General features: G+C 41.0%; 3 protein-coding genes across 5 annotated transcripts in view; 1 reads left to right on the top strand and 2 right to left on the bottom strand.

Moving 5' to 3' along the window:
* The window catches only part of camkmt (calmodulin-lysine N-methyltransferase), a 110,162-nt gene extending 106,235 nt beyond the window's left edge, over nt 1–3,927 (bottom strand). The window contains exons 1-3 of the mRNA XM_032541921.1: nt 3,560–3,927; nt 2,273–2,451; nt 1,341–1,405 (exon numbers count right to left, since the gene is read on the bottom strand). Coding sequence (XP_032397812.1) covers nt 1,341–1,405; nt 2,273–2,451; nt 3,560–3,721 — 406 coding nt within the window. The 5' untranslated portion in view covers nt 3,722–3,927. The remainder of the gene's footprint in view (nt 1–1,340; nt 1,406–2,272; nt 2,452–3,559) is intronic.
* A 104-nt stretch (nt 3,928–4,031) lies between these two features.
* On the top strand, nt 4,032–12,995 carry prepl (prolyl endopeptidase like). Of its 2 annotated transcripts, XM_032541916.1 has the most exons (15): nt 4,032–4,443; nt 5,239–5,367; nt 5,462–5,528; nt 5,812–5,992; nt 6,101–6,189; nt 6,305–6,431; nt 6,505–6,721; nt 6,993–7,184; nt 8,004–8,216; nt 8,492–8,667; nt 8,902–9,118; nt 9,378–9,527; nt 9,961–10,087; nt 11,098–11,186; nt 11,712–12,995. In XM_032541916.1, exons 1-15 carry the CDS (start codon nt 4,312–4,314, stop codon nt 11,787–11,789), a joined length of 2,184 nt encoding a protein of 727 aa, XP_032397807.1. In that variant the 5' UTR covers nt 4,032–4,311; the 3' UTR covers nt 11,790–12,995. The 2 variants fall into 2 exon arrangements, 1 of the variants encoding a protein (XP_032397807.1); XR_004335976.1 differs by lacking the exon at nt 11,712–12,995 and having other exon boundaries at nt 8,904–9,118; nt 11,098–11,183.
* Nucleotides 11,906–15,400, bottom strand: part of slc3a1 (solute carrier family 3 member 1) — a 7,132-nt gene continuing 3,637 nt past the window's right edge. The window contains exons 6-10 of one of the 2 annotated variants that reach the window (XM_032541915.1): nt 14,036–14,160; nt 13,393–13,594; nt 13,048–13,230; nt 12,570–12,695; nt 12,033–12,464 (exon numbers count right to left, since the gene is read on the bottom strand). In XM_032541915.1, the coding sequence (XP_032397806.1) occupies nt 12,033–12,464; nt 12,570–12,695; nt 13,048–13,230; nt 13,393–13,594; nt 14,036–14,160 (1,068 nt within the window). Of the gene's footprint in view, nt 12,465–12,569; nt 12,696–13,047; nt 13,595–14,035; nt 14,161–15,400 lie in introns of both variants that reach the window. The other variant, XM_032541914.1, reaches the window with a different exon arrangement.

The raw sequence follows: 15,400 nt of genomic DNA on the forward strand, positions 1-15,400 counted from the left end.
GGTCCTGTTGCTAGTGAACACACACACACACACACACACACACACACACACACACACACACACACACACACACACACACACACACACACACACACACACACACACACACACACACAAGCCCACCCACCATCTCCCCCCTTTCTCCTCTCCCCACCTTTATGCTCTCATCTCCGGCTGTGCTAATCCACCGGCCAAGTCAGGAACTCAGTTACCCATCTGGCCAAGCACGACTCCAGCTGGGAGGAGAAGGATGGAGGAGGTGGAAGGAAGAAAGAGGAGAAATGGTAAGAGGGGAAGATTGAGAAAGAGGGATGAGGGGTATACTGTAAGCAGACTGTAGCTGTTGATGTAAGGGGAGGGAAGAGTAATGACAGAGAAGAGCTTTATATTGGTTACTACTTTTTAGATACTAGAGGAGCAAGAGAAAGAAAAACAGGGAATGAGAGATCTGCACATCACAAATAGCAAGGAAAAAACATGATGGCCTCTTCATTTTCTCTTTTCTAAAGAAAGGTATTGATCCTATTGTCTCCTTGTAGATGAAAAGGATCTATTCTAGCAGGTTGGATTGACAGCTTCCACAGAACTCTGTCATGACATATAGAGTCTAATCCCGGTGTGCAATGATGTAGCCCCTAGCCATGGGCTTCACCTTTGACCCCCAGCTCCTGTGAAACCATCTGATTGGTTAATAGTAACCCATGGCCTTTGTCATAACCGTCACATGCCTGTGAAGATGGAGCTGCACAGTAAGAGGTATATAATGACTTGACAGGGGTCACATCTAAGTATACTGTTAGTGAAGCAGGTTTGTGAAGTTAACCACATATTTACATCATTGTATGAATACATATGTTGTTACATAAGTTTCCACAAAGTCAAGGAAATGCCTCATACAAACTTGACTGAATGAAGGGGAAATCAAGGCTCTTGTGTTTCAGGTGATGATATTCCACTCTATATCATAGAGCATGTTGAGTAATTATCTTCCCTTTCACCCAAACCACTTATTACTGTTGACTGAAGCAATAAGAAGACTGCAGCCGACTTTCCTTCTAAAGGACATTTGAAGGTACATACACACTCCCATTCAAAGAGATGAAATCAAACCACCTGCATCAACTCATCAATCAAACACTAACAGCACAGAGCATGAGGCTAATCCAAAGGGTGTGTGTGTGTGTGTGTGTGTGTGTGTGTGTGTGTGTGTGTGTGTGTGTGTGTGTGTGTGTGTGTGTGTGTGTGTGTGTGTGTGTGTGTGTGTGTGTGTGTGTGTGTGTGTGTGTGCGTCAAAAATACTACAAACACGTCTTAAAGTATACGTAGTAAGATGTACTTACAGACATTTCCAGTGTTGTCAAAACTGTTGAGCACTTCATTAACTCGGATAGGCCCCAGGTTATCCCTGAGAGACAAAAAGATATAGATGATTACACCTGGGAAAATACTATATTGTGTTGTTTTTTTCCTACAGATGGTGAAAGAGCACAAAAAATCTTAATTACTATTTTAAACTTGGCGTTGTTCCAAAGGAAACATATCAAAAAGGGAGCATGAATTTATTTACAAATGTCTAAAGTGGATATTACTGAGTTGTAGACGTGTTTGGCAAATTTTCTAAAACATTTGTTACATTTGAAAATATACTAAACATTTCAGCAAATGAAAAACTATCTTTGGTTTCATGTTAAAACATGTTTTCATTCAGTTTCTTCCAGCCTCCGTGTCCAATATTTACTACATCTTCTACTGTAATTTACAGTAATTGCATACTTTTATGGTAACTGAAAAAGTTAAATTGAGACATCAAAGTTACATTTAAACATTAGTTCAACAACTTTATTTTGACCTGCTTTATACGACATGCCTAAACAACATGATATAGATTTCATGGAGAAAGAGAAAAAAGAAAAGAGAACTGCATCCACAGGAAAGACGGGAGGGGGGCGAAAAAAACAAAAAAAAAACGCAACAGAATGAGTGACGTCCAAAGCTTACAAACAATACATGCAGAAACAGACAAACACAAACACATACATAAACAGACACACACACACACAGACAGACCAATCACACATGCAAACACAACCAAACAGAAGTAAAGACTAACACAAATTCACCGCATAAATTTATACCTGGAACTTGTTCAATGCTGACTTTTACCCAACTAGTCTGATGCGCTGTGGTATCATGAAAAGGCCCCTTATGTCAAACATGCGTTATCTGTACCAGCATTATACTAGCATCATGTGCATCCATTCTGTGTGTGTACCTGAGCAAGGCACTGTACTCAGGAAAGTAGACACTTCTGTACTCCAGCCATTGGTCATCTGAGGTATCACTAGGGTCTTGGGTCAGAAGCCTTTTTCTGCTGAAAAGGTCAAACGTCGCGAACCTGCGAACAGACACCTGTTTGACCTCTGGAGTGTCCAGCTGCTTCTGACGCAGCACCTGTTACAGTCAGGAGTGGAAATGAAGGGGAGTTTATGAATTTCAATTTCCACAAACGAGCACAACCCTTGACTGGTAAATTTTCTCATAAGATGTAACATCTCAGCATTTTCAGAATGAATCAGTCATGTTTTCCTGTTTTGACAAAGTGGAGGTTCAGTCAAACAGACAAGAGGTCAATTGGGAAGACCATAATATTCAGTGGAGGAAAAATACATTTTCAACAAATTTTTCCTTTCTTATTCATCCAAAATTTCAATAACGTCGTATTTTCCTTGTAAATTTAGACATAATGTACAGGATGAATTTACATTTTTTTCGTCCTTAACTGTTAAAAACCTATTTCTTTACATTATATAAGTTCTATCTACAGTATCTATCTATCTATGTATGTAATCTGGTGGAGTCGATACACATAGAGGTCATTACTGCGCCAGGAAGAAATGCAGAGTGATGGCCCCAGTGCAGGAAGCTGGTCTTGTCAGTCGAGTGGAGCGTCTGTTTAATGCCCATCTATGGGGAAAAGTAAAGGCCCTGCTTTTGCAGCTATTGCTCCTGTGTATGCAAGGCTCTGTTCATGCATAGCTGATCAGATTCTGTGGCCAGAGGATTGAAATAGCTTCTTACTGGTGACAAAGTTACTGTAGTGCTATGGCATAAAATGACTTGTTGATAAAATTATAGAAAGTAAAGTCTTAATGTTAAAGCCCCTGGTCAATGCAGATCAGAGTACTAATGGATCAAGACTGCTGAATCCTATCATACTGTAACAGACTGAAACTGGTACAAATTATACACAGCTTGGACTACAGATAAATACTATGTGAACTACATAGTACAATTGTATTACCAAAATTAGTACTAGTGTAGCCAACATTAGGGAGGAAACATCCCAGAGAGAAAGACTGGCTGCTACACTATAGGCTATTCCCAGCCCTTATTATTCCACAGTTATGAGGGACTAGGGTTCTAACGGATACATACAAAATCGAAAAATGTCCAACAACACATTTTATGCTGAACAGTCAACACATTTTTAAAATAATAAGCTCGCAAAACTAGTCTAAAACAACAAGAGGTTTGTGGTTTCTTTTTATACTAATAATACCTGTCTCAGTAGAGTCCACCTGGCCCTTGCGACATCAGTTGTACCACAGATCTCAACCTGGGAGCTAAGGGAATTAGCTGCGCATGTGTCTTCATTAATACTGTTCCTCAAAGACGAAGCCGGCTGGATCTTTTCTGCAGTACCAGTTGAGTCCCTCTCCATTTTATCTTCGAAGATGTTGGCGAAAATAAATCTGTAAACAAATTGACTGGATGTATGGCCGTCACAGTAATCGGTAGAAATACAAACGTTTTTTTTCTGTAAACTAGCTACACCAACGCAGATATGCTTGACTGTAGGTAATCATCTGTTACACCCACAATGGGTACATGCTACTTCCGTACACTTTTGGAATTCAAGACATAGTAATAAATTGTCGAAACAATGATGCCTGATTCTCGTTTGCGGACTGACAGCTTCGCACATCTGAATTTGATTATTTTAGTCTGGCGTTGCTCGCTACGTCATCTACAGCGCGCTTTGTTTAGGAAATGATGCACGTGCATAGAATTTGCTCGCTGCTGTCAACGGTTAGGTTAAGTAACCAATAGCAGAATGTTTGATTCACTTAACGAAACAATACATATTTCAGGTTGAAATACAATGCTTATTTGTTTTATGAAACGCAAGCGTTTATTGTCGCGATGACCGACATCAACTTACTAGACAGTGACAGTTATTTAAAACCACATATCCACAGCTATCATGTGTTAACTGATTAGCTGATTAACCGTGAAGGTTACATCTTCGTAATGGCTGTTCTCTCCTCTCTGTTGTGTTCATCTGCTCGTCTCGTTACACTCTCTCGGTTAGGATTTTGGGAGCTCGCCGTTTGCAAAAGGATACCATGGCTCTCCTTGTCCGTCCAACGTTGTTACACGTCGGTAAGGGTGTTCAGTTAACGTTAAGGTGTTGTTTTGCTTAGCAACCTTAGGCTTGGTGTGAAATTACTGACTGTTAGCTAAGCTGTCTCATCGATAACGTCAAGTCATCCATTATTCAAAACGGTGTCTTTTTACCAGGCTGACAAAACTAGTCTTGTACGGAGCCCCAGATAAGGGCAGCATAGGGCTGAAATTGAGCCCTTACGGATGTCTCACTGCACTGAGACGGAAATAAGCCACAGGGAACTGACACATCGACATCTCCACAGGATAACAATGTCAGGGTTTTATTTGTTTCCAATACTAATTTCCATACACTCAAATTTAGAATGATTTTAAAACCGCTTATTGTCGGTTAGTTTGTTGGATCATGTCAATACCCTAGCAACTCACAACTTTGCCAACACTTCCAACCTATGATATAATGCCACCAGGGAGGAATGTTGGACCTTTTCAGTCATTGCAGTGAATTTAAAGGTGAAAAAACATTGTTCTGCTCTCTAAAAATAACATGTTTAACACAAGCAAGCTTCATATCACTCCCATTTTATACTGTGTTGCTTTACATTTTGAGAAATTATCAATGTCACTTTAAATTACAAAAATACAATCCTCAGTTATTACATATGTATTTTAACATTGCCAAAGTAACAGCTATACGCCAGTTCACTGAATGGTTTACAAACTACAATCACAGGATACAACAATATTGATTGAAACAGCAATGGCCCTTGTAATTTGCAAGCTTATGGTTGCAGTTATAAAAATCCTAATTATTTTTTTGTTTTATTTCAGGACACTTCAAACCCATCCGTTGATCATCTCAGCTCTGGACTTGAGAGGTACAAGGACTTGCAGAAGTATTTCAACAAGAGACTGAAAGCAACGTACCGCAGGTTTTCCCACATACCTGATCACTCAGTGGTAAGGCCTGCCTTCTGCTCATCCAGCAGTTGAGGCATTTGTGAAATTCCAAATTTTATTTTTTTATAATTCACTGTGATTTATTTTGACACAGGTCTGTGGACATCACCACATGTATTTTGTTGAGGGTGATGGCATCTACAGAATGGACCAGAGACAAAGTAAGCAGAAAACATGAATGTAGCTTGACCACTGCTACCAACTGGTAAAGCCAGCATCTTGGAGACCTGGGATGTTATTGCATTCAAAAGACTATATTTCATCCATAGATATTTAATTTTTTAAATATCTATGATTTTTACCAGGAGAAAAATCAAAAACAATATCACAGAAGTTAAATTGCAGTACCTTTTTTTTTGTCTACAACTTTGTATGTGTTCCCTTAATAGGAACAGTGTCATTCCCACTTTTATGAATGACTTAGTTTCCTCTCCCCATTTGAAGGTGAGCCGGTGCCAGAGCAGGTGCTAAATCTACAACAAGTCTCTGGACAGGAGGAGAAGACAGGACTTGATAGTGAAAAGAGAAAACAGAGAATTCAGTGGACGGTCCAGAGAATACGTCTGTCCCCACAGGAAAAACATCTTGCTGCCACATTAAAAGCTACTTACAGAGAAGAGACGAGGTGAAAAGAATATAAATAAACATACAGACTATTATTTTTTTATTGTCAAAGTGTAAACTGTTAAAGTTAATGAATTAATAATTAGACAATTGTCCTGTGACAATCCAGGTGTGTGGTTGTGAGGCTTGGAAAGAGAAATTCCTCACCTCTGGATCCCCCACACGTTGTAGTCACAATGGACAAAGTCTTCAGCTTTGGTACATCTTTAATAGTTTGCACTTGTAAAAAATGTATTGCAGTAACAATAGAAGTAGTGATCTGGATTAAATAAAAATAATATTTTTGTATATATTTGTGTTTGCATGGGTAAAGAGTGGGCCACAGACAAGGTTCTGTTTTACACGACTTTGGAGGGTCTACGCTGCAGCAGAGTGTTTCGGCTGGACCTGACCTCCAGTGGAAGCAGGATAACTTCTGTGTATGAGGAAACACATCCTGAGTAAGTGTAATGTTACTTCTAAGCTGTCTCTGTTCCTACACCATCTCTTATTGATGCACTAACGTCTCCCCAGTGTGTTTGTGGAGGTTGCCCTTTCCAGAGACCGACAGATACTGAGCATCAACTGCAACAGCAGGACCAGCTCAGAGGTGCTGCTAATTGATAGAACAACATCCCATTTAGAGGCTTTCCTGGTTCAGCCACGCCAGCAGGACCTCATGTACCATGTGGAGCACTGGAAAAAGTGTCTGGTTATACTAACTAATACAGGGCCTGGACAAGAATATCAGGTAGAGTTAGTACAATACACTTATAAACACACACAGTCTAGGGTGCAAGCATGTTTTACATAAATACAATGTGGAAACAGTGTTTCAGAAGCTAGAATGTTTGTAAAAGGTTTATGTTTCTCTGGCACCCTTTAGTGGGTCCTCTGTTTACTGTTTTGACTAGAAATAGTTGTCTCTATTAGCAACTCAATTCTGCTGTGGTAACTCAGAGAATTACATTTGGAAGTAGAAAAACATGCTGATAAATATTTTGTTTTAATTTAAAAACTAGGTGGTACAGGCCCCTGTCTCAGAGCCATCCATGGTCTCCTGGGTGCCTTTGTTTACCCCTGGCCCTGGCACGGCTCTCAAAGACATGGATGTGGTCGGAGACCACTGTGTGTTGAATGCGAGAACACCAGCCGGTGAACTCATCCTGATCGTGGTCTCACTGACCCATACCAAGGAGGCATACACTGTACAGGTCAGTGTGACCGAAAAAAAAATTCTTTCTTTGCATATCTTACTTACCTCCTTGCTGGCATGCTTGCTGTTAGTCATGTAACTTGCTTTTTTACCATTTTGCTAACTCTTGGTCTTGTTTTTCTGTTAAATAGATAACATAAAAATAACATTTTTAGATAGTTTTTATTGCACCATAGATTTTCTTTCACAGCCAGTTCCTATTCAACACAGTTACATACAGAATACATGAAATATACACCTGGTCACACACTATGGTATGACGTTTAGGAAATTATTATATATTATGTAAAGTTTGAGTATATTGAATGAAAGTTGAAATGGAATCTGACATCTTTGTCTGCCGCCATCTTGTGTTTTTGTTGTGATTAATCCCAATCGAAGTGTGACACTAGGAGCGAATCAGCAAGAAATCTAGTGTCAGCAATTTTGAGCAATTTTAATTTAATTAATGTACGGGCCAAAACAGTGGTAACAGTAACCATATCCAGTACCATTCTCCCAATGAAGAAGTTTATTCACTTTGATGAAAGGAACCTCTCTGGTCAGGCAGGTCCCTTTCAGCAAGCTACCATCAACACGCCTTTTATTCAATATATTCATACTTTCATTCAATATATTCCAACTTTTATTTAATATATTCAAGGTTCATTCAATATATTTAAAGTTCATTCAATATATTCATACTTTCGTTCAATATATTCAAAATGCACATATAGATATATACATATATAATAATTTCCTAAACGGCATGCCATTATACACATATCTTGCTTTTATGTATTAATCTCTTATACTTCTGTATTTCTACACTCCCAAGCTTCCCTCCTGGGCCTGTGCAATCCAGACCAAGAAACCAGGCATGGCAGACCAACACAGTGTGTTAGAGTTCCTGATTTCATCTCCAGTCCACTTCCCGGTGCCCTATTGCCTATATCCTGAGGATGGGCTACTTTTATCAGGCACTGAAGATGGGTCCTCCCCAGAGAACCAGGGCAATTATACCACCACACGCTTAGAGGCCTGCAACCAAGTGAGAACACTTGACATATAAGACGCATGTACACACACAGAAACAGTATCAGCGGGGAGGTAAGCACCTTTGTATTAAGACTCAAGTGTCCACTGATAAAGCTCTTTTGTCAACCAGAGACCTCAATAGAACACACTCTTGTCATGCACGCATACACCTGACACATAAACAGCAGGTGATGACATATGCAAAACAAATTTCTAAGAGTTGTTTCAAGATCATTTAACAATAAGCAACGTCTGCTCCAGACCAGTCTCTCTGCCTCTCCTCTGCAGGATGGGACCTTGGTGCCAATTACATTGTTTCATTCACTACCTGTGGAGGGTTTGAGTCAGGCGCCGCTACTAGTCCACGTCTATGGAGCTTATGGCAGAGATCTCAACATGGACTTTTGCCCAGAGAAAAGGCTGCTGCTGGAGCAGGGCTGGGCTCTGGCCTACTGCCACATAAGGTAACGTATTACCTCTCCAGTAGCTTAAATACTAACCTGATTGGCTCAGCAGGTTATAAGGTGATGAGATGCATGAATTATGTAAATAATACTTCTATTATTATTTTATATTGATTGTGTATTGATGTTGTACAGCAGGAAATTGCCGGGAAATGTCTGTGAGTGCTTATTCAGTCTGGAATTTAAATGGGTGTGTTGAAGTGAATATATGTTCTTTACCTTTACACCTTGTAGAGGTGGAGGAGAGCGGGGTCTGTCCTGGCAAAGACAAGCTCGTGTGGAAGGGAAGCAAAGAGGAGTGGAGGACCTCCAAGCCTGTCTCAATCACCTTTTCTCTTTAGGAATCTCCTCTCCTCAACTCACTGCCCTTACAGCCTGCAGTGCTGGGGCTGTGCCAGTGGGAGCACTGTGCAACAGACACCCACACATGATGCGGGCTGTCACACTGCAGGTAAGATCTTAAAGTGGCCATATTATGATACCAATCACTTTTTTCTGGGATTTTGGGGGGATATTTTGTGTCTCTTGTGCTTCCACGCGAATACAAACTTGGAAAAAACCTATCCATGTCGTTTTGAGTGACTTGTGTCTGTCTGGTTAAATATAGATTTAAGGACAGTCTCCCTACACACACACACACACACACACACACACACACACACACACACACACACACACACATCCAAAGCCATCTCTTTTCCTGTGTTCAGGCTCCTTTCCTGGATGTGTTGGGAACTATGGAGGATCCCAGCCTGCCTCTAACTTTGGAGGATATAGAAGAATGGGGGGACCCAGTAGGAAACCCAAAACATAGACTTACCATCTCCTCCTACTGTCCCCTTCACAACATTACCCCTCAGGTATTGACAGGAAGATCGGTAAGGGAGAAATTAAGCTTTTTTGTGCATTGGCTTTAGAAATGCATTTGGTATGGCATTTTTCAGTTTCAGGTATCTGTACTGTGGTTAAAATTATATTTTGAGATTCAATTGGATTTGTAGGCTACCATATAGTTTTACTGATACTAAATTTCCCTTATAATGTAAATTGGCCTGTCCTGGTACGGTAGGCAACAGACACTTTATTCAGACTATGTTGAAAACCCATTTTTTATATTCCCATGGCCAAAGATTTGGTCCAGAGCCTGTGCTTGAATAGCACTGACTCTACTACAGGTTGACAACACAGGACCAGGAGCTCTACTTATTTAGTTCCACCGATAGCTGATTTATGCTGAGAAATGTACCGCATACATATTGTAAGATAACAAAAATGTGTGCGTGTGTGTGTTAGCGCTATCCATCAATTCTGCTGACGGCCTACAGTGGTGATGCCAGGGTTCCTCTGGCAGGTGTCCTCAAATACACTGAGCAGCTAAAAAGCGCCATTCATACACACTTCTCCATGGAACCAAAGTCAGGTACAGGCACACATAAACTCAAATTCACTTATTGATCACATAGATGCATGTGTGCAGCCATGCAGGCTATTGTACAAATGTGTGTGTTTGTGTACATCTTTTTGTGTCTTTTGGCATTCTACGATAGATTTTCCATTTGTTTCCACATCCTTTTATGTGCAATGTTTGCGTCATCAGAGGTTTTAATAGTTCAGGGTCAGCTCCCAGTAGTAGTGTCAGAGTGCATGTCTTGAGAGGCAGCAGAAACAGACGTATGGCTGGCTGTCTGGGGAAACTTTGAACAGCATTTGAAGTTCATCACCAAAGAATGGCATAGGTCACCTTGTAGTATAGCGCGTGTCAGTGTGTCAGCTAATTGCTCTCATTTCCCCCTAGACAGGCTCTTTCTCACTCTCACTTTTAATCTGCCTTCACCACATTGGTGGTACTCCTCTTTACACCCCTCTCTCTCCCTCTAGCACTGCCTCCATTCTTCTTGATTCAAATGCACACATTATCTCGCTCTTTCACCCTCTCTCACTTTTCTGTTGTTCATACACACATACACCAGGCAGCTTAAGTGTCTGTGTGTATGTGTCTCCTAATCTGTCTCTCTCTGTTCTCCGGAGTCTTTGATAAACTGCTGATGGCATAGACACATGCAGGCCCATTAGCATGGTGAAGAGATAGTGTATCAGAGCAAGAGATTAGACGCCACAGACTGGGAGCTGTCAAGGTCAAGACCGCACTTGTGAAACAGCCCGTACCACAGAGATTGGGGGGGGGGGGCAGCTAAAATGGTGGAGTTTGAGGAGAGGAAGGGCAATATCAGATGGAAGAACAAATGAATGAAAGTAGCGTAAAGAGAGTGGGAGCGAAGATGTGGAGCAACTGGACAGAGAGAAAGGGAGCAGAGAAAGTGGGCATACAATAAGATAAGGGAAGTGTCTGAGAGGAAGTTTTAAACATAAGAGATCTTTTCCCCCATTCTGCCTTTGACCGCTGACTCTCTGTCTTCCTCGTTCTTTAAGAATGTGAACCAGCACCGAACATAGTTCTAAATATCCAACCTGGAGCAAATCACCTCGGACCAGAAGACTTAGAACTGATGCTGGAGGAGGTAATGCACTACAAGACTGTAAGGGTTACAGGGATTTGAATCTTTGAAAAAGTAAATTTTTAAAGGCCAAGCTTTTTGTGTGCTTCCAAAATACTTGTAGACACAAGTAGCTCTTTTTGATAAAGTTTTTTTCAATAATTAATTTTGTTTGTTGATAATTGCTCTTAAATCCACTGAAAATCCACATATATAGTATAAATACAATTTATTTTAAAGCCCTAGTGGGAAATTAAAGTCTGAAGGCAATCTTCGCTCTTTTATATCTTTACAATACACTTAAGTCAGTTTACCTAAATCACGAAAAATCCCTAACCGTATCTGTCGTGGATAAAAGTTTCCATTTTATATTACAAGGTTTTGAAACACCAAAATAGTATTTGTGTGGTCACAAGTCATTTGTAATTAACAGTTGCCCGATTTGTCTTTTTTCGCCTGACCATTTTTTCAAATTGTGAACACTAACATTAGTTGAGTTTAAAGGCACAGACTGAGAAATGTGTCCTGTGTCTTTTCTCCCCGACACAGGAAGCCCTCGCGCTAGCATTCCTCTACACCGAGCTGGGCCTGGACCCTCCTCGGCCTCCACGCAAGAGGAAGAGATAGCACAGCCATCAGGAGGCACTTAGGATTCAAAGGACAAATGACCCAAACATCTAGTATTATTGTTATAATAACAAATCTTTAACAGGAGTAGTGGAAGAGAAGACAACATCAGTGAATGTGTTTGCAATGGTCCTCTTTATTATTAATGACATAAATCCCTTACAGAGGACACCAAAGAAGAATCTGGATTTTTTTGATTGCTGCTGTGAAACTGTAATAACTAAATGTCATCGTCTATTCATGTTAGCATTTATAAAGTATGTCGATGGCACTCAAATAGCAGGCCTTCTCAGAGACGTAGCACTGTTCGGGGTGGTTGGGGTTAAACCGAGTGTGGGTGGAGTACTGAATCACCAAACCCTCTGCTGCCTCCGTCAGGATACGAGACTTTTGTAACACCTTGCCGTTGTTTATTTGGTTTGTGCTCATCAGCACCTTCAACTGGTCTGGCAACTCACGAATAGAGGAGAGATCTGTGGTGGCAGATTCTTTACCAAAGTTAAGCACTATGAGAAAAGCTCGGTCGAGCCCATCCAGCTCTCTGAGGTAAGAGAAGACACTGGCATCAGCGTGGACGTAGCAGAACCATCCGCGGTGAAGGGGGAGCTCTGACTGACGCAGGGTGTTCAGGAAACGGTACTGAGCCAGAACAGAGCCCTCATCTTTCATTTGGACCTAGAAGGAGTGGCAAGGGCATTCATGATGTCAAATAAGATCAACTTGAGCAAACTCTGGCCAGATGTTTCTCCAGAGTAGAACAGTATTGAAGGAGTTCTGTACCTCCACATTGACACTTCTGTAGTCAGGGTGTACAGGCAGCCAGGTGATGTTTGTTTTGATGTTAAAGCCTGCGTTCATGTCACCATTCCACTGCATTGGAGACCGCCCAGGGTCCCGACTGGCACTCTGCAGTGAAAGGACAGGAATCATTTCAGCACTTCTACTGACTGAATTTATATGGACACACTTCCATGATGTTTATTAGGTACACTAAGATAAAAACTAATGCCGTGTCAAATGCAATAAATCTGACCATCATGAAGGTTTAATTGATCAGTTTGTTGTAAATAAAAACAAATTTAGTGATGAAGCCTTGGACCTTTTCCAGGCTGTACTTTGTGGTGCTGTCAAAATGTGGAAACACTGTCATTGTTTTGTAATGTCATCATTAAATAAACTGGTCCTTTTTTGTGTGCATCTAGTGCATTTGGCAGATGTATCAGTGAGTATTTTCTTTAACTGTAGACACAGTACTGACAGCGTTGTATTTGCCCGCAGGATCCTGTATCTGACTGTCAGTGACATTAATGTTCTCCATGCCGAGCTCCTCGCCATAATAGGTGGTGGGCGTGCCTGGGAGGGTCAGCAGCAGCATGTTGATGACACGTGTGTAGGTCTGACCAGCACTTGAGGCAATTCGAGGCTTGTCATGGTTCCCAACCTGATAACAGTGGAGGTAATAGAAATACAGGAGAGGGTGGACAGGTGAGCAAGATAAATTTGGAAGGAAGAAGGTAGGGTGAATGGATGGGGTGCAGTTATGGAAGTTGATTGTAAAAAAAGTAAAGGATATGGGATGGATAAAGTGAGACTCCTGACTTACCACCCAGTTGGGCCATTTTCCCTTGGGCATGTTAGCCATCCACAAATGGACCAGATCTTTAACCCACAAGCCACTGGTGTTCTGGGGCAGGTACAGCAGGTAAAAGTTAAAGGGGAAGTCACTTTCTCTAACCAGCGGGGTGCCATAGTACATCATGGTCTTTTCCAGCTCCTGGTAATCATAGGACTCAATTACCATGAACCTGAAGTGGAGCAAGAACTTGTTTTTAAAAACAAGCATTTTATCCGCAGCCATAAATTGTTAACATTCAAGATGAACTCATGCATATCATTTGCCTTTAACAAGAGGTTTTATTAATGCCACTAAAAGAGAAATTTGTATCAGAAAATGTATTATGATTATGTCTTAGTACTATGTGTTAAGTGTGTAGTTAATCTTATCAGTATTTATAGATGGTAATGAAATCCTTACATTGGACAAGGCCACTCAAATTGTAAATAAAAGATCTGACAAGTGCAACACAATGCAATACACAGGACTCGTATATAAGAAATAAAATTATAAATGACGAGCTATGTAAACCTTATGGCGTCATCATCATGGCAGTAGCAAATTCAGTATTTAAGATCATTAGCAGTCCCATTTTGTACAATAGCATTATGGCATTGTTATGATCCCATACCTGTATTTTCCAGGCTCACGGCTGTAGACGTCCAGCACTGCCCTCCAGCCTCTCAGCATGTCATGCAAACCCAGCTGAGTGTAGGTGTAGTCATGGTGGAGGTCGAACTCTGTCTGTATAGATTCCTGGAGTGTACATATAAAGATATATGAGGTAATGTAGCTATTATTGGATTTCTGGCCTATAGGATTAGTAGGTTGGTTAAGGTGTACCATTCATAGTAAAGCTTCACCCTGAGATCATCAACTATAGTGGATTAAGAGAACCCAACAGCATTTTCCTCTGCACACTGGGAGTAAGGAGGGCTAGGGTGTAAATGTGTATCTTTGTCGGGTTACAGGACGGGGTCCAGTCAGGCCAGGTAGTTGGAAAATAAGTAGAAACCAGAAACAGACAGGGTAGGCTTTTGGGTTCAATAATGAAGGAGTACTATGTAATAAATATTCAAGGTTTTGTGCTAACTTCATAGGTACCTTATTGGTAATCGTCTTCATAAAAAAGATAAGAAGACAGTATTGGGAAATTTGACCCGCTGGGTCCTAACGTGACCACAAAGAACACTGCGAAACACAAGGTTAATTATTTTATGTGAACCAGCACTATTCAGGGACAGTGACACAATACTCCCAAAACTAACACCTGGTACAGAGGTTTTTTGTGTGGGAGAACTCAAACTCAGGGACAACCCACAAACTCCACGCAGAAAGGGCCAGGCCATGAATCTAGTCACTGACTCTATTACTGAGGCAGCGCTAACCACTGAGCTGACGTGCTGCCACATTCAGCCAACAGCCAGTACAGCACATAGTTGGTCTGTTTTTTGTTTTGTTTTTATCTACAGCCAGCTATAAAACAATACTGTTAATCAGTTATCCCATGAATTACATTCAAGGCTGTGGTAAAATTCTCAATACCCCAATAAACACACACCTGTCTCTTTATTGCAGTGTCGGAGTTCTACTTCTTGGTAAAGGCATTCAAATCTGTGTTGTGCCCTACAGTGATTCTGGTTTTGGTCCACATCACACAAATAAAGCTTGGTATGGGCTGTTGAAATTAGGGAAGTCAATGCAGAGGTGAGTACCCCTCAGTCAACAGCAAGTAGACAAGTCAGTCTCAGTGTAAGGTATTCTTCAGTGGTAAGTCATTCCCAGTGATTTGCTAATCCACCAAAATATGCCTCTACTAATCTTTCCTCCGTGAGAAATACCTTCAGTCTCCACGGAACAAAAACTATTTCATAGTGAGCTTAATCTCACTTTGCCGGACCCTCCTCCAAAGTGCGCTGAAGGAGGGTCTGGCTACTCCACATAGCATTCAAGAATGGAAGGAAAACGTGCTCTGGTTTAATGGCATTTCTTTAAA

Source organism: Etheostoma spectabile, chromosome 17, assembly GCF_008692095.1.
Source record: "Etheostoma spectabile isolate EspeVRDwgs_2016 chromosome 17, UIUC_Espe_1.0, whole genome shotgun sequence".
In the NCBI taxonomy this organism is placed as follows: Eukaryota; Metazoa; Chordata; class Actinopteri; order Perciformes; family Percidae; genus Etheostoma; species Etheostoma spectabile.